The sequence below is a fragment of the Nyctereutes procyonoides genome, unplaced genomic scaffold (genome assembly GCF_905146905.1).
Source record: "Nyctereutes procyonoides isolate TBG_1078 unplaced genomic scaffold, NYPRO_anot_genome, whole genome shotgun sequence".
NCBI lineage: Eukaryota > Metazoa > Chordata > Mammalia > Carnivora > Canidae > Nyctereutes > Nyctereutes procyonoides.
The window spans coordinates 33,642,123-33,667,778 of NW_026575140.1; the positions used below are offsets into that span (position 1 = coordinate 33,642,123).

The window sequence follows — 25,656 nt, forward strand, 5'->3', positions numbered from 1 at the left end:
TGCCGAGCCACCCAGGGATCCCAAAATGATGGGTTTTTAAACTAATATAATTATATTAGTTATAGTATTGTATCCAGTTTCATTCTTCAGGTTCTCTGAGTCTCTATTTTAGTTGTAGCTATTTTGGAAGCCAGAGAACTCTTAGGAACTATTAAGAGCTCTGTTTCATGCATGAAATGTTCTGAAAATATAAATCTTTATTACTCATAAATATTATTACATAATAATATTTATTATGTAACTTTTTTCTTTTTTTAGAAAGAGGTCGTGAGCAAGAGGGGAGAGGCAGAGGGAGGGAGGGAGGGAGGGAGAGAGAGAGAGAGAGAAAGAGAGAGAGAGAGAGAGAGAGAGAAAGAATCTTAAGCAGGCTCCATGCCCAATGTGGAGCCTGATGCTGGCTCGCAACCCTGAGATCAGGACCTGAGCTGAAATCAAGAGTCAGCTGCTTAACCAACTGAGCCATTCAGATGCCCCTATTGTGCAAGTTTTAGAAGTGCTTTTATGAATTTGATATTTGAGCTGGGTTTTTATTATTTATCTATTTATTTGACAGAGAAGGTGAGCACAAGCAGGGGAAGTGGCAGGCAGGGGGAAAGGGAGAGGGAAAAGTAGGTTCCCCTTGAGCAAGAACCATCATGACCTGAGCTGAAGGTGGATGTTTAACTGACTGAACCACCCAGGTACCCCAATGTTTGAACTATTAAGAAATGTTTGCTGGGGATCCCTGGGTGGCGCAGCGGTTTAGCGCCTGCCTTTGGCCCGGGGCGCCATCCTGGAGACTCGGGATCGAATCCCACGTCGGGCTCCCGGTGCATGGAGCCTGCTTCTCCCTCTGCCTGTGTCTCTGCCTCTCTCTCTCTCTCTGTGTGACTATCATAAATAAATAAAAATTAAAAAAAAAGAAATGTTTGCTATAAGAAATTCTTGGCTATATTGAAATTAAAAAAACAAAACATATTATTTGGTCCAATGTTTTTGTTTGTTTGTTTGTTGTTTGTTTTGTCTTGTTTTTTTTAAGGCTCCATGCCCAGTGTGGAGCCCAAGGGGCTTGATCTCACAAACCTGGGATCAAGACTTGATCTGAGATCAAGAATCAGATACTAGGCAGCCCGGGTGGCTCAGCGGTTTAGCTCCACCTTCAGCCAAGGGCCTGATCCTGGAGCCCCAGGATCAAGTCCCACGTCAGGCTCCCTGCATGGAGCCTGCTTCTCTCTCTGCCTGTGTCTCTGCGCCCCCCCCCCATGTGTGTCTCATGAATAAAATAAATAAAATCTTTAAAAAAAAAAAAGAATCAGATGCTTAACTGAATCACCCAGGCACCCCTGGTCCAATGTTATTTTTAACCTTTATGAATATTATTTTTCCTTCTCTAGGACGAGGTGGAGAACTGGTTGATAGGGGAGATAATACTTATGGAGGAAAGTGGGTCATAAATCCTAGCGGTGGATTAATTTCAAAGGGACATCCACTGGGAGCTACAGGTAATTCTACAAACAGATTTCCTGATTTTTTGTTATCATATTTCACATAAGTATGAATGGTTTAGCCATTGATTTGAATGAAAGATCGTATTCTCTGAACATGGTAGCCAGTGCTTTAAATGATTGTTTAGTCACAGTATTTTAGAGTTTCTTTTTTTTAATTTTAATTTATTTTTTTAAAGTTTAAGTACAGTGTACTTCAATAATAACTGATGAGACATTGAATTAGTTGAAACTTGAAATTCAACAGTATATATATATTTTAAAAGTTTGATTACTTTTAAATAGGTATAAGGTTTAACTTAAAATGTTTCAAATAGAGATCTTGCTAGACCTGCTAGATAAGAATAATTCGAAATGGGCACATTATTTGCATATAGTTGTAGATGTCGTTGGTTGTTACATGTAGATTTTTTTTCTTGAGAGAACCAGACTAGAAGTTATGAAATAAGAATTTTACTGGGGCTCTACTGCTGACTGGCCATGTGACTGTTTTGATTAATTAATTTGTCAATTAATCACTTTGACTTTTAGTTTCCGTAATTGTAGAATGAAATTGTACAGTTTATAAAATAATTTAGCACTAATATCTGGGATTTATTGTTATGAAGATAGGTGAGCTTTGTATTTTTTCTTATTGTCATATATTAATTAAAATTTTGATGAATTATTGCAAATTCCAAATAAAGAAGTTAGAATTAATAGTGTATCCATTACAGGAATTAACTTTGGTTTGTTTCTGTTTATCACTGAAATTTAGTAATGGAGAAAATAGATGCAGATAGATAAAGATCAAAAGATAAGTAGACAGGTATGCATACATAAATAGTTGCAGGATAATGTGCCACCTTGCTATTTATTTTGTCTTATTTGTTCTTTGGGTCTTTTCTCTTTTTCATGCTGTATTTTTGGTAATTGGGTATTTTATAGTATTTTATTTTCTCTCTTCTACTGAATTATTTGTTTTTCCTATTTTTTAGTGGTTGCTCTAGGATCTACAACATGCATCTTTAAATTAACCACAGTCTACCTTCAATTAATGTTATGCCATTTCACATATAATACAAGGGGTTTTTACAACAACATATATCTATGCACTTCTAAATATGTAATAAACCCCACTGTATACTGTTGTTATTATTTCTTTAAACAGTCTAATATATTTCAAAGTAACCTGAAAATGAGGGGAATGAGAGTATCATTGGGAGTGATGGAATAACAACATCTGACAAATGCTCTCCTTTATAAAAGTTCTGAGAACACTTGCAAAAATTGTCAAGATCAAGTTTGGAAATTAACCAAAGACAACAATTTGGGGGAACATTTTAAAAAACAAACAGTCAGATGACTCTCCATAAGAATACTAAACTTTATGGCATTTTGACTTGTTCTAATACTACTCCCCTTTCTTCGGCTCCATGGTAGTCTTGAAAAGAGCAGCCTGCAATCATGGTAAAAACCAGCAGCCTGGCCGGCACTGGAGGAATCATAATGGAGTTGGAGCTCTTTCAAAGCCCCATTCTCAAAAAATTGTCATTATCTGACCTGTCTGGCAGTTGCCTGGTAAACCATTCTTAAAAAGCTTGTCTTTTTGTAACCTGACAGAGAACTTGTGTGGTGCAAAGAGTATTTTCTTCAGAGTCATTTGTTAAGAACAGTTAGCAACAACTGGCTTAACCACATAGCTGCCTGAGGTACTGATAACAATTGGCCAAACAACCCAATCAAAAAACTTAAAGAAAAAACTGAATTAGTTTGGTAAAATCCCTAGGTCAACAACAACAAACTCTGGGAAAGGGGAAGAATGTGATTTCTGGATTTGCCATGTTATATTATATAAAATATTAGTTTTCAAAAAAAAACTATGAGACATGCAAGGAAACAAGAAAATATGGCCCATACACAGGAGGAGGAAGGCAGTCAATAGAAACTGAAGTAGCTCAAATTACGGATTTACTAGACAGAGACAGTCATCTACTTAAGTGTGTTCAAAGAACTAAAGGAAACTATATATAAAGAACTAAAGGAAGATAATCACAGTTTATCACCAAACAGAGAATAGCAATTACTAGGTAGAAATGATAGAAAAGAACCAAATAAATTCTGGCTTTGAGGATTATAGTAAGTGGAATGAAAAATTCACTAGGGGAGCTTAACACCAAATTTAAGTAGGCAGAATAAAAAATAAGTGAACTTTAAGGTAGGTCAGTTGAAATTATCCAGGCTAAGGAACAGGAAAAAAAAAATGAAGAAAAATGGAGCAGAGCCTCAGAGACCTGTGGGACCGCAGCAACTCTAACAATATATACACAATAATAGCCCCAGAAGGAAAAAAAGGGACAGAGAAGGTATTTGAAGGAGTAATGGCTGGTAACTCCCCAAACTTGAGGAAAAAAACATTTATATTCTTGTTCAACAACTTCAAATAGGACTACCTCAAAGGGATTTATGCTTAGACACATCATAGTCAAAGTGTTGGAAGCAAAGACAGAATATTGAAAACAGAGAAGATTCATCCTGCAGAAGCAGTCCTCAGTGAGGCTTAACAGGGGACTTTGTTGTTGTTTTTTAAGATTTTATTTATTTATTTGAGACAGAGAGATATCGAGAGAGAGAGAACATGAGCAGGGGAAGGGGCAGACGGAGAGGGAGAAGCAGACTCCCCACTGATCAGGGAGCCTGATGTGGGGCTTGATCCCAGGGCCCTGGGATCATGACCTGAGCCGAAGGCAGACACTTAACCATCTGAGCCACCCAGGCATGCCTAACATCTGATTTCTTTTCAGAAACCGTTGAGGCAGTGTGATGAAAGAAAGTGCTAAATAAGAATTCTGTGTTCAGTGAAACACCCCCACTTGTTTTTTAAGATATTATTTATTCATGAGAGACACACATAGGCAGAGGGAGAAGCAAGCTCCTTGCGGGGATCCTGAAATGGAACTCAATCCCAGGACTCCAGGATCACGCCCTGAGCTGAAGGCAGACGCTCAACCGCTGAGCCACCCAGGCGTCCCTGATGCACCCTTTAAAAATGAAGAAGTGAAGATATTCTCAGATAAAAGTTGAGAGAATTTATCACTAGACCTCCCCTATATGAAATACTTTATAAAGTCATTCAGACTGAAATGAAAGAGCACTAAACCGTGGAATAAAGAGCATATGAAGTAAAGAGCATTAATAAATGTAACCAAATTGATAAATATAAGAACAATATAAGTGTATTTTTCAGTCAGTTTCTCCCCTCCTATCCAATACTATGAAGCAATAATCTGAGTCAATAGGCATACGTTGCAGAAAGATATAATTTGTATGACAGTAACAACACGAAAAAGAGTGGAGGGAGCAAAGCTAATGTTTTTGTATATTATTGAAATAAGTTGGTATTAATCCAAACTAGGTTGCTATAAATTAACGTATTTTAATCCCTAGAGCAACCACTAAAAAATAACTTTAAAATATATAGTAAAGGGGATCCCTGGGTGGTGCAGTGGTTTGGCGCCTGCCTTTGGCCCAGGGCGCGATCCTGGAGACCCAGGATCGAGTCCCATGTCGGGCTCCAGGTGCATGGAGCCTGCTTCTCCCTCTGCCTGTGTCTCTGACTCTCTCTCTCTCTCTGTGACTATCATAAATAAATAAAGAAAAAAATATTTAAAAATATATAGTAAAGATATATAGTGAAAAATTATATAGTAAAATGGCAAGAATGAAAATGATATACTAGGAAATACCTATGTAACACACAAGAAGGAAATAATAAAGAAAAAGAGGGTTTGAAAAGACAAAATTTTAAGAGGATAAGGGGACAAGCAACAGACAGGGAGAAAATATTTGCAAAAGTTGTAGCTGCTAAAGGACTATTATCTAGAATATACAAAGAACTCTTAAAAGTAAATAATGGGAAAATGAACAATATGATTAAAAATTGGGCAAAAGACCCAGATACCTCACCAAAGATGATATACAATGGCAAATATGCATTTGGAAAGAGCTTCGACATTATGTGTCATTAGAGAATTTCAAATTAAAACTACAGGATACCTCTACATACATATTAGAATGTTCAAAGTCCAAAATGATGACAACACCGAATGTTGGCGAGTTTTTGCAAAATGAAACATGATGAGCACTGACTAATGTGTAGAATTGTTTTTTTTGTTTGTTTTAAAGATTTCATTTATTATTCATGAGAGCACAGAGAGAGAGAGAGAGAGAGAGAGAGAGAGGCAGAGACACAGGCAGAGGGAGAAGCGGGCTCCATGCAGGAGCCTGATGTGGGACTCGATCCCAGGACCCCAGGATCACACCCTGAGCCAAAGGCAGATGCTCAATTGCTGAGTCGCCCAAGTGTCCCTAGAATTGTTCAATCACTATATTGTACACTTGAAACTAATATAACTCTGTATGTTAATTATATTGGATTAAAAAAACTTAATCAAAAAGATATGAATCATCCCCCATCACAAAATTCAGCAGCTGTCCTCATTGACATTCACCCAAATGAGTTGAAAACTTACGTCCACACAAAAACTGCACATGGACGTTTATAGCAGCTTTCTTTTTAACTGACAAAACTTAGAGGCAATCAGAATGTCCTTCAAAAGGTAAATGAATAAATAAATGCTGGTACAGCCAATGTAATATTCATTGCTAAAAATAAAAAAAATAATAGTTAATCAAGTGATGAATGGACATGGAAGAACTTTAAGTGCATATTATTTAGGTGAAAGAAGCCAAATTGAAAAGTTTACAGGCTATATAATTCCAAATATATGACATTCTAGAAAAGGCAAAACTAGGGAAATATAGAAAGATCATGGGTTAGGGGAGAGGGAAGGAAGAGTAGGTACAGCATAGAGCATTTTTAGGGCATGAGATTGTTCTATATCATCCTACAATGGTGGCCACATGTGGTTATACATTTGTCAAATGTATACAGCAGCAAAAGCCAGTTAGCAGGCTCTTCTTTCACTGCAGTGAAGCTACTGTTGTTTTCAAGACTTTTAAACTAACAGAGCCCAAAGTTTCAAGAATGGCAAGTAAAATTTTGCTAGTGGATCATCAGGGATAATAGTGATCCATTTTGTATTCGGGCTGTTGAGAAATAGCACCATCAATTCAGAACATGTTCAATATATATTTTTTAAAGATTTTGTTTATTCATGAGAGACACACAGAGGCAGAGACACAAGCAGAAGGAGAACAGGCTCCCTGCAAGGGAGCCCAGTGCGGGACTTGATCCCAGGACCTTGGGATCATGACCTGAGCCAAAGGCAGATAGGTCCTCAACCACTGAGCCACCCAGGTGCCCCAGCATGTTCAGTATTTTAGAGGATATGACTCCAGCCCTGCAAAGTATTGCTGGCACAATTACAGAGTCTTCAAAAGGCCTTTACATTATTCAGACCAACTGCTTCAGGGTGATAGAATACATGGTAAGCCCAATGAATGCTGTGAGCAGGTGTTCTTTCTGCATTTCATTCATTGAGGCTGTTAAACGAGCTTCTTAACCAGAGGAAATACTATGTGAAATGCTATGTTGGCAAATCCAGGACAAAGACCAAGAATACAGTCCTAGGGGATATAAAAATTAAAGGTGTAAGTGGGGAAGAGACATTTAAGAATAATGAGGAGACCTGGTCAGTTATCCAAAGCAGGAATGTTTCAAAAGTGGTCAGGTCAGAAAAGTTAGATTGATAGAGTGAAAAAAGTCCTTTGGATTTGGCTATTATCAAGGTATTGGCAATACTGGAACAATTTTATTGAAATATTATACATGAAAATACATGGGAATACAAAAAGAAATAGAAGTGGGAAAGTAGCAACAATAGCACAGATTAGGAACAGTGGCTGTGAATGGAAAAGAAGATGCAGGGGATGTACCTCGGTTGCAGGTGTGTGTTTCATATGAATGAAGTCTTGGATTTGATCCTAGCCTCTTCATTCTTTTCAGTATATAACTTTGTTGTTCCTAGTTTTTGTTGTTTGTTTGATCTGCAAAATGAGAATAAAATGTAGTATCTACCTTACAGGGTTGTTCTGTGGATTAAATGAGGAAATATACATATTAAAGCATATAGCAGAATTCCCAAAACAATAATTGCTAGTATTCTCCTATTATTTCTACAAAAAGAAGCCAAATGGATCTAGTTAACTGTTTGTAGCTAGTAATAAAATCCATGTTTGTATCACAACATGAAAAATAATTTACAACCATTTTGGGGAAAGAACAATCTTTAATTTATAAAGAAAATAATATTTCTTCCAATATGACAGCCTCAAGGCATCCATTTCTCTATGTAAATTTTGATCCCAGTGCTACACAGATATTATAAAGTGATTTTTCTGCATTTGGTAAATATACTAAACTGCTTTCTTTAGCCCTCAAAAAAGTTGGGTCATACTTCAGTGTTTATTTTTTGCTAATGGGACATAGAAAAATCTGAGTGATAATAAATATTTCTGCACTATTGTTATAGGAATCTGAGTCCCAGCCCTTAAAGGGATAGCACAACATACAGCTCTGTGGAGATACAGCATAGAGCAGAAGTTTGCAAAACACCTGGGGTATATAGGAGGAAGATTTGCCTACAAATCTTAGAGCATGTGCTAGAGGGGCAGGGTTCTTTGGGAGACTTCTCTAAAAACAAAAGAGTTGGCAGGTGCCATTTCCCTCCCTGGCCCTCACCCCCAACCTAGACACATGGACACCTGTGAACTAGTATAGTGCCAACACTCTCCACCTAGCTTACTAACTGTAGACCTAGTCCTCACAGACCTGTCCCCTCCAACCTAGCTAGCCTCAGTAAGAATTTTACAGGATGACTACAGGTCCCCTTCTGCAGCAGACCAGCACAGACCATGCCAACACTGCCTGCCAAACCCCCACATTTTCCTCTGGATCAGCCTTTTCCCATACACCGTTGGCTGTGGCCCATCCAAAGTAGTGCTACCAGCCTGGCAGTGTGCAGGCAGCCCCAAAAGGGGCCAGCACCACTCCAAAGCTACTCTTGCCCTGGGGAGAGGGGAAGATAACCACACACACCAGTCTAACTATAGCCCCAGCAGTGGGCTAGGGGCAGACATCTGGTCACACTGCAGGTCCTGCCCACCCATGTTTCCCAGGAGACAACATAGGGAAAGTGCCCCGCAGTTTGGTGCTACTGCATTTCTGACAAATTTCTTGACTCAACTAAGCCCAAGGTGGCTCAGGACTGACCCACTAACAACACAGGCACCAAACCCTGTCTACAGCAGGCAAAGAGAGTCATTACTGAGGATAGGACCGAAGGCAAAAGCATCTCAGCTACAACAGTACAATGCATGCAACATACATAAGAGACACCAGATTCTGGTAAATAGGGGACATTGCATTGGAGAGCACAATAAGACCTTTCCTTCATAAGGCTGCTACATTCAAGAGTAGGAGATGTAGCTGACTTTCCTGACACATAGGAACAGACACAGAAAAAAATAAAAAGAAACAGACACAGAGTTAAACTAAATAAGGAGACAGAGGAATATGTCCCAAATGAAAGAACAAGACAAAAATCGCAGCAAGAGACCTAAACAAAACAGAGAAAAGTAATATCCCTGATAGAGATTTAAAAGTAATGGTCGTAAAACTACTCACTGAACTTGAGAAAAGAGTGGAGGACTTCAGTGAGACCCTCAACAGAGATAGAAAACATAAAAAAGAACCAGAGATAACTCAAAACTGAAATTAAAAATACACTAGATGGAATAAATAGTAGATTGGGGAAGCAGAAAAATGGATAAACAATGTGGAGGACAGAATAATGGAAAGCAATCAAGATGAAGAGGAAAGAGAAAAATCAATAATAGTAAAAGAAAATAGGGAACTCAGTGACTCCCAACAAGTGTAATAATATTTGCATTATAGAGATCTCAGAAGAAGAGAGGAAAGGGGACAGAAAATTTATTTGAAGTAGTAATAGCTGAAAACTTCCCCAAGTATGGGGAAGGAAACCAGCAATATAGATCTAGGAAATACAGAAGGCAATAAAATCAATGCAAGGAGGAATGCACCAAGATACATAGTAATTAAAATGCAAAAAGTAGTGATACAGAGAAAATTTTAAAATCATCAAGAAAAAAGAAAAGTTACATACAAGGGAAACCCCTGAAAACTGTTAGTTGATTTTTTTCAGCAGAAACTTTGCAGACCAGAAAAGAGTGGCATGATATATTCAAAATGCTGGAAGAAAAAAAACCTGCAGCCAAGAATATTCTATCTATGAAGGCTATCATTCAGAATAGAAAGATAAAGAATTTTCCAGACAAACAAAAGTTAAAGGAATTCTTGACCACTGAACCAGCCCTACAAGAAATGTTAAAGAGGACTCTGGGTGGAAAGGAAAGACCATAAGTAGGAATAAGAAAAGTAGGAAGCACAAAAGCAGTAAAAATAAGTATATCTATAAAAATCAAAGTATTCACAGAATAAAAGAATGTGAAATGTGACACCCTACACCCAAAATGTGAAGGTGGGGAGAAGAGTAAATATTAGCTTCAAACTTAATTGACCATGACCTTAATAAGACTGCTGTGTGCATAATGTTATATATAAACCTATCGGTAACCACAAATAAAAAACCAGTAATAGATGAGCAAAAATAAAGAGAAGAGAATCCAGGTATATCCCTAAGGAAAGCCAGCAAATCATGAGAGAAGAAAGCAAGAGAAGAAAGGAACAGAGAACTACAAAAACAAACATCAAACAAGTAACAAAATGGCACTAAATACATACCTATCAATAATTACCTTATGTAAATGGACTAAACAGTCCACAATCAAAAGACAAGGTGATGGAATGGATATAAAAGCAAGACCCATGTATATGCTGCCTAAAGAGACTCAAATACTAATTTGAAAAGAAAAATGCACCCCTATGTTTGTTGTAGCTGTATATACAAGAGCCAGATTATGGAAGCAGCCCAAGAACAAACAGATGGTTATCAGAGTGCAGGTGTGTGTGTGTGTGTGTGTGGGTAAAACAGGTGAGGGGATTAAGAGTAAATATATATTTTTAGAGATTTGTTTATTTGAGGGAAAGAGAGTTCAGGGGGTCAGGAAAGGTAGAGGGAAAGAGAGAGGTTTTTTTTTTTTTAAGATTTAATTTATTTATTCATGAGAGATAGAGAGAGAGGCAGAAACATAGGCAGAGAGAGAAGCAGATGCGGGACTCAATCCCAGGACCCAGGGATCATGACCTGGCCCAAACCACTGAGCCACCCAGGTGCCCCAAGGGAGAGAGTCTTTTTTCTTTTTTAGGGGGGCTGGGGGGAGAATCTTTTAAGAAGACTCCATGCTGAGCGCAAAGCCTGACATAGGGCTTGATTTCACAACCCTGAGATCATGACCTGAGCCAAAACCAAGAGTTGGGCACTGGCTGTGCCACTCAGGTGCCCCAAGAGTAAACTTACCTTGATGAGCCCTGAGTAATGTGTAGGATTACTGAATTACTGTATTGTATACCTCTAACTAATATAACACTATATGTTAACCCTACTGGAATTAAAATTTAGAAAAAGACCAAAAAAAAAAGAATTGCAGCTTACATTAAAGATAGTGATTTAAATTCTTTTAGACAGCTTCTTCGCTCTCATATGAAACACTTCTTTTCATCAGGAGATGAATGTGGCATTTCAGGTTGCTTTTATCGACATAACTTTTTTCTCCCCTGAAGGAACATATTTTTATTATAATTAACTTGTTTGCCATTCTGAGATATTTTTGTTCTGCCATTCACTGAAACACTCAGAAATCATGCTTTGTAGTAATAATATGATTTTTCACATCCATATTCTTTCTTAAAATTGAGATGTAACTTTCACGTAATAAAGTACACCATTTTCACAAAACACAATTGTTTATAGCAGCATTATTTATAATAGCCAAAAAGATGAAAACAACCTAGATGTCTGTCATCAGCTAATAAAGGGATAAACAAAATGTGGTATATTCATACAATGAAATATTCTTAAGCATAAAAGAAATGAAGTACTGATAGATGCTACAACATAGATGAACCTTGACTTCCCTCAGACATCTTCCCCATTCTCTAAACCCTTCTCCTTCAATTAGGCTAAGACTAATACAAATTTTTCTTGTATCAATAGTTCGTCCTTTGTTATTGCCAAGTAGTATTCCATATACCAGTTTGTTTATCCATTCTCCTATTGATGGATATTTGAGTTCCTTCTTGTTTGAGGCCATTATGAATAAGGATGCTATGAACATTTTTTGTACAAACCTATTTATGGACATACCTTTTACATTTCTCTCAGAGTAAAATGGGTCAGTCAGAGGGCAGATGTATGTTTAACTGTATAAAAAGCTGCCAAATAGTTCTCCACAGGATTGTCATATGGTTTTTAATATTCTAGCAGGATGACAAATGTTAACATTTAACATGTCTTTCTCTTCCTTTCTACCCTTAGTTCTATTCCTTAGAGTCAACCTCTTTTATTATTTTTTTGGTATTTTCTCCCAAATTGTTATGCTTTTAGAAATGTATATTTCTATGTGTGATTTCTATGTGTGATTTTTACAATCTTTCTTTTTTGTTGTTATAAAGTATAGTTGACACATAACGTTACATTAGTTTCAAGTGTATCGCATAGTGATTGGACAAGTCTATACATTGTGTTATGCTCACCACAAGTGTAGCTACAATCTGTCACCATACAATGCTATTACAGTACCATTGACTATATTCTCCATGCTGTATCTTTTATCCCAATGACTTATTCATTCCATAACTGCCTGTCTCCCATTCTCCTTCACCCATTTAGCCCATCTCCCCACCCCCTTCCTCTGGCACCATCAGTTTGTTCTCTATATGTATAGGTCTGTTTCTACTTTTTACTTGTTCATTCATTTGTTTTGTTTTTTAGATTCCATACATAAGTGATATCATATGGTATTTGCCTTTCTCTGTGTGACTTATTTCACTTAGCATAATGCCTTCTAGGTATTGTTGTTGTGAGTGGCAAGATATCATCCTGTTTTATGGCTGAGTAATAGTTCATTGTATATATGTATATACCACATCTTCTTTCTCCATTCATCTATGGATAGACACATGTGCGGCTTCCATATCTTGGCTATATACAACCTTTCTATATGTATGTGTTATATATATGTATATTTACCACGTTGTAGACGGCTTTATTTACATCTTAAAAATCTTTTTATATTATCACTTATAGATATTATTTACTCTTTTTAAATGCCTGCACAGTATTTTCATTTTAAGAAATTTACCTAGCCCTACCTAGTAGACATATTTGTGGTGTCGATTTTTCTATTATAAACAATGCTGCGATAAGCATCTTTGGGTCTTTGCATACTTTTGCATGTAGATCAAGATAAATTCAAAACAATGGACTCACTATGTCAAAGGTTAGTATATCTTTAAAAATTGGTAGACATTGCCAAATTTTTTCAAAAAAGATAATACAATGTATAGTCCCAACAATAGAGTGTACTTATATTTTTAAAAATAATGTAATGTTTTATTCATCAAATTCGTAAAGTTTTTGTTTTTGTTTTTAGATTTTATTTGTTAATTGGAGAGAGAGAGCTTGAGCATGAGTGGGGAGGGGGAGAAGGAGAGGAAGAAGCATACTCCCCACTGAACAGGGAGCCTGATGTGGGGCTTGATCCTAGGACCCTGAGATCATGACCTGAGCTGAAGGCAGTTAACTGACTGAGCCACTCAGATGCCCCAGGAACACTTTTTTTTTTAATCTAATGTCAACATTAGATTCTTTTATCAAATGTAAGAAATTTTGTCAGTCTTGGCAGTTCATCTGCTTCTTAACCCTGGCACTAAAAAGCTAACATAAAACACCTGATATTTTTATTGATTGATTGATGGTTGGATCGATTGTTGTTTCTTAACTAGGCTCCACCCCCAGCGTAGATCTCAATGCAGGGCTTGAACTCACAACCCTGAGATCAAGACCTGAGCTGAGATCAAGAGTCTGATGTTCAGCTAACTGAGGCATCCAGGCACCCTACCCTTTCTAATATTTTAGTCAATGCTGTTGGTAACATATTCCTTTTATCATCGATCATTAGGGATAATGGTTAGTGGAGGGGTAGCATTTTGGGAGGAAAACGTACTGATTTTGCTGATTTGATTTGTAGTCTGAATAGGGATAAGGAATTATTGAAGTATAAATGTTTACTTGCTACATATTTAGGATTTGAATATAGTTCAAGTAAATCTGACACATGGCCATTAGCTATAGTCAAGAAAGAATTCAGATTCTTGGAAAATGTATCAGAATGACAGCTCTGAAGTAGTTTAAATATTTTGCCCTGGTTACTTGGATAACAAATTGCAATAGGATTCTAAGAAAATCAGAAAATAGTTAAGTGCTTCCAAAACATACCAACTTATGATGGGGTGGGGACAGTGTGTAGTGTTCTTCTACAAATGGTGTTAGTTTAATTGTAAGATATTGCTACTCTGGTGGGAACTCAGTGTTGGAAAATTAGCTTTAAAATTAAAGCTTCATGATATGGTTTCCAATTTTAACTTATCCAGATCTGGATGAAAAAATGCTTCTAGTTGCCATAAAACAGTACCTGTAATAGGAAAAAATAGGGTTTAAGCATTTGAGGTGAATACTTTGTTTATTGTTAGTTCAAAATCATGAATTCCTTTTGGATCTATAATTCTTTCTTTCTCTTTCTTTCTTTCTTTCTCTTTCTTTCTTTCTCTTTCTTTCTTTTCTTTCTTTCTTTCTTTTCTTTCTTTCTCTTTCTTTCTTTCTTTCTTTCTTTCTTTCTTTCTTTCTTTCTTTCTTTCTTTCTTTCTTTCTTTCTTGATTTACTTATTTCTTTGAGAGAGAGAGCAGTGGGAAGGGCAGAGAAAGAGAGAGTCTTAAACAGGTCCTGCACTCAGCATGGAGCCCAATGTAGGGCTTGATCTCATGATCCTGAGATCATACCTGAGCTGAAACCAAGAGTTGGATGCTTAACTGACTGTGCCACCCAGGTGCCGCCCTTTTAGATTTTCCAATTAAAAAAATCACATTAAAACTTAGATTTTTAAATTGTTAGTATTCAAATAATAGTATCATATTTTATTTGTTTTTAATGTGCTTTCATAGATATTGCATTAAAGTTTACTGAACACTTGTTTGAAATGAATAAATAAAATTTGACTTTAGCTTATTATTAGCTATCCCTGTTTTTGAAAATGTATATTAATATTTGTGATCTGCTGAAAAGGCATGAAAGTGATTTAAGACAAAGCTTCTTAGAAGGGATTGGTGTTTTGAAGCTGAAAGTTGGTTATTTAGTTTGGCCTTTTGTGCTAATTAAGCCTGGCATTTAGTGCCTTTTCTGTATGGCTTTGACCTAGTTTTAGGTCCTGATCCTCCATTTTTCAGTCCATGAGAGTTCGACAAATGCTTATTGTGTGCCTACTTTATCATTGGGTGATCTAAGTGATTGGTTCTCAAATATGGCATCTACTGATGTACTGATTCGGAATCTCCTATAGCTTTTAAAAATATATGATACTCCTGCCCTCCCTTGGAAATTCTCTGTCCTTTTTCTGGTTGAGCCTAATGACTTGTATGTTTTTAAGTCCTGCCAAGAGCTTCTCCTGCACAGCTGGGTTTGGGATCTAGGGCTAGGATATGCAAGAGAACATTGCCCTCAGGAAGGATACTACAGACGAGTAATGTGATCATGCAAATAATCATTATGCAAGGCACAATGCACAAATTCAGGCAAAATATAAACTAGAACTATGAGGAGAAGAAAATGGGAAAGAAAAGTAGCAGGATAAAGATTTACTAATTGCCTACCACAGGCCAGGTTTTGTGCTAACATTTATATCTAGCTGGGTGTTTGGGTGAAACCAAAATGTTGAAATGTTTAAGTTAAAATGAACTGTTTGCTTTTCCCAGATATCTTTAATTCCTCACCTCTGCAAACTCTTATCTTTGATGTTTTCTGAATAACAACAACAGCAAACATTTACATGGTGCAAAGTGCTGGGCACTCACTGTTCTAAGTATTCTTCATGTAATTCTCATGTCTAATTTTGTATTTTATAAAAGTGGAAAATAAAAGCACAGAGTAACTTGCCCAAAGTCACCAAACTAGTGGCAAAGTTAGGATTCAGACCCAGGCAGTGTATTTCTAGAGTCCAAGCTCTTAACCACTATACTGACTAATGCTTTTTCCTCTGGAGAAATGCCCATCTTCAAGATCCGTCTCAAGTGTTACTTGCCTTATGATGCTTTCCCTAATTTCTTTATCCTTTCCATAGATTGAATTAATATTTCTCTTTTTTGAACTCGTTATACTTTCTCAGTACTTCTTTTTTGACATTTGTGGCTTTTAAAAAAATCTCCCCATTTGACTGAGCCTGTAAAGGCATAATCCATATTTCCTTCGTCTCTGTATCCTAAACAGTGCTCAGTACAAGAGTTTGCACATGTAAAGGGGATGGTTGAATAAATTATAGTTCCTTTAACATCTGAAAGGTGGCATGAAGTAGAGAGGATAAACTTGTCTAGTGTGGGAAGAATTAGGAAAAATTCATGGGAAGCTAGATTTGGGGCTGATGTAGGAAATTACTGTCTCACATAGCTTCCCAAAAGTGGAATTGGTTGTTACCTGAGAGCATGTATTTCCTTGCCCAGAGGCTGTGTATGAAAAATACAAGTTACCAATTTGATGTGAATGTTGTAAGGGGAATTGCCTATTTGTTAGGGCCTGAGATTTGATGAGATCTTAGATCCTTTCTAATTTGAAAATGTTCTGATCCTACAATGTGATATAATTATTTGTCCTACTGAATTCACATTGTTCTTGATATATTTAATGGTACACATTATTCTATCATGATTTTTGTTTACATGTTTTAATACTTTTGTAGGTATTATAAACATAGGTTTTATTTTATTTTTTTTAATTTTATTTTTATTTTATGATAGTCACAGAGAGAGAGAGAGGCAGAGACACAGGCAGAGGGAGAAGCAGGCTCCATGCACCGGGAGACCGATATGGGATTCGATCCCGGGTCTCCAGGATCGCGCCCTGGGCCAAAGGCAGGCGCCAAACCGCTGCGCCACCCAGGGATCCCATAAACATAGGTTTTAAAGATTTGGATGAAAATGGAAAGAGAGTAAATTAAATTTGAGGCAGGAGACCAGACCTAGCATACTCAAATTATGGCTTTCCTCTTCTACTCTGTAAGAGGTCACCAAAAGAAATACATCCTAGGATGATGACTGGCAAGACCTAAATCTAATACTGACTCTAAAATGTCAGTAAGTCAGTAAGGCCTAAGTAGCTTTTTATCAAAGCATCTATTTTAGCCTTTTATCATGTTCTACAGGCTACGTAGCCTTATTCCCATTGTTAAGAACTTTGCATTTTTGCCATTGTGATGTGAGGAAAGTTAAGTTTTATCATTAGAGTAATGAATACTCTCCAGTGCAAGGGGAAATGAAACCCAAGTGAAGAGTGTTTACTCTTGATACCTGTTGGCAGGTAGAGATAGCTAGGAGCAGGCTCTGACTTTTATTGCTCTTGCCAAGTAAAAGGAAGGGAAAGGAAAATTGTGCCTATATATCTCACATTTTATTTTATTATTTTAATGGCTTTATTGAGGTAAAATCAACTTATAATCAACTGATTTTAAAGTGTAAAACTTAAGAAGTTCTGACATATATATATATATATGTATTTATCTGTGAAACTATCACCACAGTCAAGATAGGATTCTCTTTCCCTCTGCCCCTCCCCCTGCTTGCTTGCTCTCTTGTTCTCTCTCTAAAATAGATAATCTTTAAAAAAAATAAAATGCATTAGCATCATTTAATTGAGTCTTGCTCCCCCCCCATTCTTAGAATCTCTGCCTTTAATTGGGTGTTTAGACTATTTACATTTGATGTGATTATTAATATGCTTAGGTTTGAGTTTGTCTTGTTATTTGTGTTCTCTCTGTCACTGCTATTTGTTACTCCCTTTTGCCTATTTTTTTTTCAGCCTTCTTTTGGATTACTTTTTACTCCATTTTATTTTTATCTTATTTGAAGAGATTTAAATAATAAAAGAAGACCTTATTCATTTACCCATATAGTTACTACTTCCAGTGCTCTTCATTCCTTCGTGTAGATCTTTTTTTCTATCTACTATCATTTTCCTTCTGCCTAATGGACTTCCTTTTTAACATTTCTATGGTGTGGATGTTGCAGTATGGTAGTGAAATCTTTCAGCTTTGTGTGTTTAAAAATGTTTTTATATTGGGGGATCACTGGGTGGCTCAGCGGTTTGGCGCCTGCCTTTGGCTCAGGGTATAATCCTGGGGTCCTGGGATTGAGTCCCACATCAGGCTCCCTGAATGGAGCCTGCTTCTCCCTCTGCCTGTGTCTCTGCCTCTCTCTCTGTGTCTCTCATGAATAAATAAATAAAATCTTAAAAAAAATAAAAATGTTTTTATGTTACTTTTGGTTTTGAAATATATTTTGTATTTGATAGCATTCTGGGTTGGTAACTTTTAGAGGGAAAAACTGCTCTTCCATAAATATGCACTCTTTGGTGCATGCTGAGTCTAGTAAAGTTTTTTGCTTTTGAAGCTCAGCAACGCTTTTCTTTCTCAAAAAGCCAGGATCTGATAATAGAAAACCATGCCTTTTTTTATGTTGTTTATTTTAAGGCCTTTAGATGTCTAATGTAAACTAAAGCTGAATTATGACTTTTTTGTACTTGTCTGTCTTAATGGTATAAAGAAGAGTGATGGGGTCAAGGAAGCAGGAAAAGAAAAAGACCTCAGATAGTATCTCAACATGTTTTTCCCTAGTCTTTCCATTCTGAGGTTTTCCATTGCACTTAGTACTTATCTTTATTAGCACTTTATATTACATTGTCAATTCTTTATATATTTAATAGTGGAGTGCTTGGTTTATATTTGAGTTGTTTGTTTTCAGTAGCAACCAGACTATATGTAGTGAAGTCCTAGGCTAATGCTTTCATAACTGCTATGCCTTCTTGCTAAGTGGATTTCTGAGGTCAACTTTTGACTTCCACCTTCACAGGTCCAGATTCTAGAAATTCAAGAAATCCCAGTTTATTATGAAAGTAGACAACTGGAAACCTCAAATAATCAGTATGCTTTCGTACACTCATCTTTTATCAAAAGCAAATAAATGACAAGACCTTCTTCTCCTCCTGCTCTATTTCATTCTGCCTGCCTCCTTACCTGCCACTCCCCATTATGATAATGCTACCCCCATAGTAGGCTGTATTGTAAATGCTTGCATCTTTATATTGCAAGACTATGAGCTTCATAAGGGAAAAAAGTTGCCTACTTTGTTTATTGCTGGATCTTCTGAGCCTTGAAGAGTGTCTGGAACATATTAGGCCATAAAATATTTGTTGGATGGATGGTTAGATTAATATTGGTTCTTTGCATGTTTTACTAAGATTATATGTCAGTTTTTTGTGTGTATATATATATATAATATATACAATTGTTTTCCTAAATTGTTTAACATTTTCCTAAATTTTTCCTAAATTGTTAAACATTTTATAAGTGTTTTAAATAGAAACATAGTGCTTTGTTATATGAATGGATAGTTCATAATTTATATAACCATTCTAGATTATCTAGTTTTTCACTGTTACAATATGATGAAGATAGCCTTTTCTGTAAAACTTTGCCTATTCTTATTTCTGTAGAATGGTTTTCAAGGCATTTTCAAGGCTCTTAATTTTGTACATTGCTTTCCAAAAAGGTTGCACTGATTTGAACTTTCGCCAGTACTGTATGGAAGTGACTGTCTTGGTTGTCTCCCCAGCATTGATTAGCCCTATTTTAAACATTCTTACCTAAAACAAAACAAACAAAAAAAGCATCCTTACCAATTTGGTTAAAAAATGGCATTTTTCTGTTTAACCAAAGTAAGGTTGAGTATTTTCTCAAATATTACGAACTATGTATATTTATTATTTTATGAAGAAAACTAGCTGTATTTTTCTGCCCATGTGTATATAAGATGCGTGTGAATACTTTTTGCCTTTCACATATTCATTAAATGGTTGAGCTTTCTATAGGGCAGATTTCTAGTAAAATTAATTACCCCAAAGTTTCACATTGATCTTCTTCATTAATATTCAGAATGTTCACAATTCAAAAAATCATTATAGGTTGTAGAGTTACCTATTATAAAACAGTGCTTAAGATATATATTCTGTAAATACACAGTTACTGCTTGGAAATAAGAAGTTGCAGTTAAATTTCTTGAGGAGGTTTGGGTTTGTTAAATAGCAAAAATTCAACTGACTAAATTTTAAAGACCTAATTGGCTTTAATAAATGATTCATGAATTGGGCATCATCTAGCAAATGGGGGGGGGGCTCTGAAGGGTTGTACAAAATGGAAGGTTTTTACAGGAGAGTGAGGCAAAAAGTTCTTAGCAAAAAGATTGTTCCAGCAAGAGTGCTTTCCCTTAGGTGGAAAAGCAAAGGGTCTTATCATGCAGGCTACCTCATCTTGGGGAGATGCAGAGGGCCCAGGTGGCAGACTCCGCGGCACTGATCAAAAAATTCCTGACTAGTTAAGACTGCATTTCTGGGGGAGGTTGAAACTACAATTAGATGAGGACTTAAGCCTTGGTTTGTGAACTCAGTCTAAATGACAGCATTTTGGACCTGTGGTTTTCCTTGGAAATTGTCACCGGTAACTCAGGAATCAGAAAATGTGATTGGGGGCAGAAAATGGTTCAGTGGTTTAGAGCTGCCTTCAGCCCAGGGCATGGTCCTGGGGTCCTGGGATCGAGTCCCACGTCGGGCTCCTTGCGTGGAGCCTGCCTGTGTCTCTGCCTCTCTCTCTCTCTCTCAGGAATAAATAAATAAAATCTTTTTTTTAAAAAAAAAAAAGGACATGTGATTGGGTATGTAGATGGAAGAACATACATTGTAGGTAGACCTGTATAGCTCTGCCTGCATGATGGAAATCAGTGTATCCTGTTAGAATCTTCTTAACTCAGGTACCCTTGAATAGTTGGTCTGGTAGAAAGACAAATGTAAATCAGGAGACAGGGGTTCTATCTAATGTCAGTTCTAGAGGAGCCTGCCTTGTAACCATTCACAGTTTACTTAATTTTCCAGGATGACGCCCTGGGCCCAGGGCAGGTGCTCAACCTCTGAGCCACCCGGGCGTCCCAACAGGTTGGATTTTTAAAGAGTGCAGGAAATTTCTTAAGCCTGAAGAATATTGTCTAGGTACAGATTTGGGGGGGGGGGGAACAACCCTACAAAACTGGCTGCCGATACTGTCGTGGCTTTTAAGCGAAGTTCTTATTTATGCAAACATTCTCTCGGCCTGCTACTCAAGAGCCGCGGTCCCGCGTGGGCTCCGGTCCGGCCGGAGGAGCCGGCGGGGCCGCGTGCTAGCGCCGCGGAGCCTGACTGCTCGGTGCTCGACTTGTCAGGTCTGGCTCAGTGCGCCGAGCTCTGCTGGCAGCTGAGAGGGGAAGCCGGAAAGAGGCAAGTTCCTGGTGCAAAGGTTGCTCTGCAGCACAATCTAGGCATTGGAGGAGCCGTGGTTGTGACGCTCTACAAGATGGGCTTTCCTGAAGCTGCCAGGTAAGTGGCTCTCTGGGTGTCGCCTGCTAACGAGCCTTGATTTTTTTTTTTTCGTAGCCGATGATGTTGCACAAGTGGAAAGTCCGTATTTTATCGTCCAGAACTCAATGAATACCACAGGGCTCTGCTTTGGTGGTCCCGGCTTTAAGGTCTTTGAACTGGCGATTAGCTTTTAGACTTAACCAGCCTTAGGAAAATTTTGTACACAAAGGAGGCAGTACCGGTGCGCCCGGGTGGCTCGGTGGGCTGAGGGAGGGACTCTTGGTCTGAGCTCAAGTCCTGCTCTCGGGGTGGTGAGTTCAAGCCCTCCACTGGGCTCCATGCTGCGTGTGGAGACTGCTTAAAACAAAAAAACAGACCCCCCCCCCAAACCCCAGCACAGTCAAAAGAGAGTGCTGACCTAAAAATACTCGTCTTAGACCTGACAACCAGAGTGATTCACTTTTTACGATTCCCTTCTCAGAATTGCTTTCTCCCTGCATAGCCTCCCAGGTTTCTGAGATTGTTTGGAGAAAGTTATCAAATATGCTGATTGGAGGGATCCCTGGGTGGCGCAGCGGTTTGGCGCCTGCCTTTGGCCCAGGGCGCGATCCTGGAGACCCGGGATCGAATCCCACGTCAGGCTCCCGGTGCATGGAGCCTGCTTCTCCCTCTGCCTGTGTCTCTGCCTCTCTCTCTCTCTCTCTCTCTCTCTCTCTCTCTCTGTGTGACTATCATAAATAAATAAAAAAAAATATGCTGATTGGATCTCTGCACATGTATGACTCTGAATGCAGCTAAGGCCTCACTGCGGCTGGAAGCCCTTTTCTTGGGCTCTTGCTGGTTCTCTTCCTGTCCTCGTCAAATGCCCGTGCACCTCCACTCCGCCAGCGCTTTCTGTTCCAGGCCTTTCAGGACCCCCAGCTTCCTCGCTCTGGTCTCTTTAGTGCTCACTCATCCTTCCCACAGGCAAAAAGTCCCTCTTCCTTCCCAAGGCCTAGCTGTCCTCCTTGCATGCTTTTGTTTCCAACTGTTCTGTAACTTCGTTCCAAATATTAACTATACCTTCTCCCTTTTGAGTCTTTTCCTCTTTGCTTTTCTACTGACTTCTTTCCTCTGTTAGCAAACATGGTCAGGTCTTACATATGATAACATTTTTTTTCTTGCCTCATTTTCTTTTGCCATGAGCCTTTTATACTGGGCCACTTTTTTTCCTCCCCACGCTGAAGTATCTATCTTAGTGTCTATTTTTTCTACATCACCACTGAGATCAGGTAAGGCTACCGGTGATTATGAAATGTTCTTGTCTTTGTTTTCTTTTCTTGTTTAACTTTAACCCTGCAGTAGCTGTCAACACTAACTAGCCCTCTTTTTTTTTTTTTTTCTCTCCTGGAAATTCTTGGTAATTATTTATTTATTTTTCACACTTTCGGTTCCACAAAGGGTATGTGACACACTTCTTTTCAGAATCCGTTATACTCTTATGTTTTACAAGCTCATAAGTCTCTTCTCTCTGTGCTTTCACTTTTCTTTCTCTTCCTGGAATGTCATTTCTGTTGTGAGTTCTATCATTGAAGGCCCATCTCCAGTACCATCTTCCTTAAATATCCACAGCACTCCGTTCCTTTGGACCCATATTCAGTTTGGGCTTAGTTGTAGCATATCCACACTTTTATTCCCCTTATTATATGAAATCCTTGAGGTCTAAGACTGTTGTGACTTCTTTCAACCCCTGTAAGGCTCTCTGTCATAAAGAGTGAATGTTTCTTGAATTGAATCAAATAAAAAGGTGATAGGATGTTGAATTTTTGAATTTTCCTCCTAAAGATGATCATCAGTCTGTACTGTCTTCCAGAATTCCATCTAGTTCATATTTGGAGTTGAAAACACTCAGTAAAAGCCAAACTATAAAGAGCTAACTGCAGTATTAGAATAGTATCTAATTGGCTCAGATTAGAAGTTTATGAATCGGCGGCAACAAATTCTATTTTAAACATGGGATTCTCATAGTATCTTAATTTCAGGAGACTAAAAAATTGGGAGATTGAGTTGTTCAAAATAACTACAGTGTTATTTGTAGGAAAGCAGAAGTATGAAAAGAAAATCCAGATGATATACAGGCTTCCCATGCTGTCCAAAAGTAGAGCGTTCCTGTGAAACTTTTCTTAAGCCAAAATGGTGTGAAGGAAAGAAGTTATACCATTAACCTATTTGGAAAAATTCTTGAGTGTTTCCCAGACCCCAGAATGACCTCTTTTATGCTTTTCTGTTAGGACACATCTTGCTAACGGATGCACAGAATAAATTGAGAAAAAGCACAGATGCTCACAGCCACAGCTGTGGCTCCTGCTGAGTGTAGTTCTTGGGGAGAGAACATGGGGGAGGTGACTCTCCATGTACACACTGCCTCTAAAATGGCTTGCTACAAAACAAACGTTAAATGCTATTACCTCTTTTTACCTTTTTTTTTTTTTTTTAAACCAAAATCCTCTTTGGATTTCTTTTGGTTAGCAAAAACAGGTATACTAATGTAGGCCTTTCGTAGAAGCGAAGTAACATGAACTTTTGAAAAGCAGGGATACCTGTACGCATGACTAATAAGAATTAATGACTAATAAGAAAATATTGAAGGTAGTATTGATAGTTTTAGTGATATAACATAACTCACTCTAAAGGCCAAAGCTGGGAAAACGATTCTTGAATCTAATGGTACAAATACAGTTTTAAACAAGATCATTTTAAGGTCTTTTAGGGTTCCCAGACCCAGTTCCAACATGGAGAATAGGAGTTCCCACTACCTGTCCCCCAACACCAGGCAATAAGTTTTTCAAAATGCTGTTGAAGCCCAAAGAAAGAAATTATTATGGAGAAGGTAAATTTAAACCAGATGACTAGGATTGCCCAGCAGAAACTTAGAGGAAGGGTATTCCGGGCATGTACATAGATAGGTACAAAGATTTGAAATACAGGATTTGATGAGTGGTTGTACTGTGTGGGTACAGAGTAGATTATGTGTGTGCCTTGGTAGATGGGCAGAGTCAATAGTTGGCTGGTGACAGGAGGTACAGTTGTAACCAGATTGGATTATGGTTTTGAAACCTTAAATCCTCTACTCAGGAATTTGGAACTGAGCCCACAGAATGAGTGTTATCAAAAGATCATGTGGTTATATTGCCTTTTAAGCAGATCAGTCTGGCATTACTTTGATTTGTATGGTGCAGAGACCAGAGGCCAGCAGTCCTTAGGGGAGGCAGTTGTAGCAGTGTGTGTGGATAAGAAATGTTCAGTGCTGCAATAGGAACAGAAAAATAAGAAGGAGAGGTCATATTTAAGAGCTGTGACCAATTGCATTTAATTTATAATTAAACTTTTATTTGCTTTCACTTAGATCAATTTTGAACAGTTTTTCTTTTTTCTGTTACTACTTTCTGGTTTTGAGCTTTATCTTGGATAAATTGAGGCCTGCTATCTTCATCTGTTCAAGTTGCTATAACAAAATTTGTGCTTGGCCCCCAAATTCGTATCTTTCTCATGCCATCAACTCAAAATGTCTCTATTTCCCTCTCCTGTGTACTCTTTAATTCACTGTACTCTGACTTCTACCTTCCCCAACTTCTTCAGATTGTTTTTGTCGAAGTTCCCTGTACTCTCCATGGTGCCAGATACAGTGGGTATTTGACCTTTGGCAGCAATTGGCATAGTTTAATGCTCCCTCCCAGATTCTATCTCCCTTCTCAGCTTCAGCAACACCATGTTCTTCTGGTTTTTCCTTTTGTATCATTGGCTGCTGCTTCCTCTTTAAATAATGGAGTACCATATGGTGTTGTCCTGGGCTCTCTTCTTTTTCTGTAATTCTCTCCAGGCAAGTTTATCATTTCCCATGGATTTAAATACTTTCATTATGTTGATGGTCACCCTTATTTTATATTCATCCTCAGTCTCTCCTCTGAGCTCCAGACTCATACCCAACTGCCTTCTTGTTTCACAAACATTTCATACCTCCTGTGCCTCAAATGGAACTTTGATCCCCTCCCACTACATTCTTCCTTTTATCACTATATGGCACTGCCATCCCCTCAGTTATTTAGGAAAACTGAATCATCCTTGCCCTTCCCCCTCACTGTGAGACCCCCTTCATTTCCCAGTAGTAAAGCCTATGGATTCTGTCTCTAAAGTATGCACTTTTTCCTCTCCATTTCCACTGGCAGACTGTCCCCACTGTAGTCCAAAACATCACTTCTTATTGGGACTATTCCAGTAGCCTTACTATTCTCCCTGCCTCTGTTCTCACACACACACCCTCCCCAGTTCATTCTGCACACTGTTACAACAGAGTAATCACAAAACAAACTACGGTTGACCCTTGAACAATGAAGAAGTTAGGGGTACTGGCCCCCTGTACAGTTGAAAATTCCCCAAAGCTTTTGATTCTCTAAAAAGTTAACAACTACTAAGAGCCTACTGTTGGTTGGAAGCCCTACCGATAACATAAAAGGTCAGTTAACACATATTTTGTATAAGTACTATATACTGTAATCTTACAATAAAGTGA

At 37.9% G+C, this 25,656-nt stretch overlaps 1 protein-coding gene across 1 annotated transcript in view; it reads left to right on the forward strand.

Annotated features, from left to right (window-relative positions):
* The window catches only part of SCP2 (sterol carrier protein 2), a 102,653-nt gene that overhangs the window by 52,642 nt on the left and 24,355 nt on the right, over positions 1-25,656 (forward strand). The window contains exons 11-12 of the mRNA XM_055305047.1: positions 1,374-1,481; positions 20,972-21,125. Of these exons, the coding sequence (XP_055161022.1) occupies positions 1,374-1,481; positions 20,972-21,125 (262 nt within the window). The remainder of the gene's footprint in view (positions 1-1,373; positions 1,482-20,971; positions 21,126-25,656) is intronic.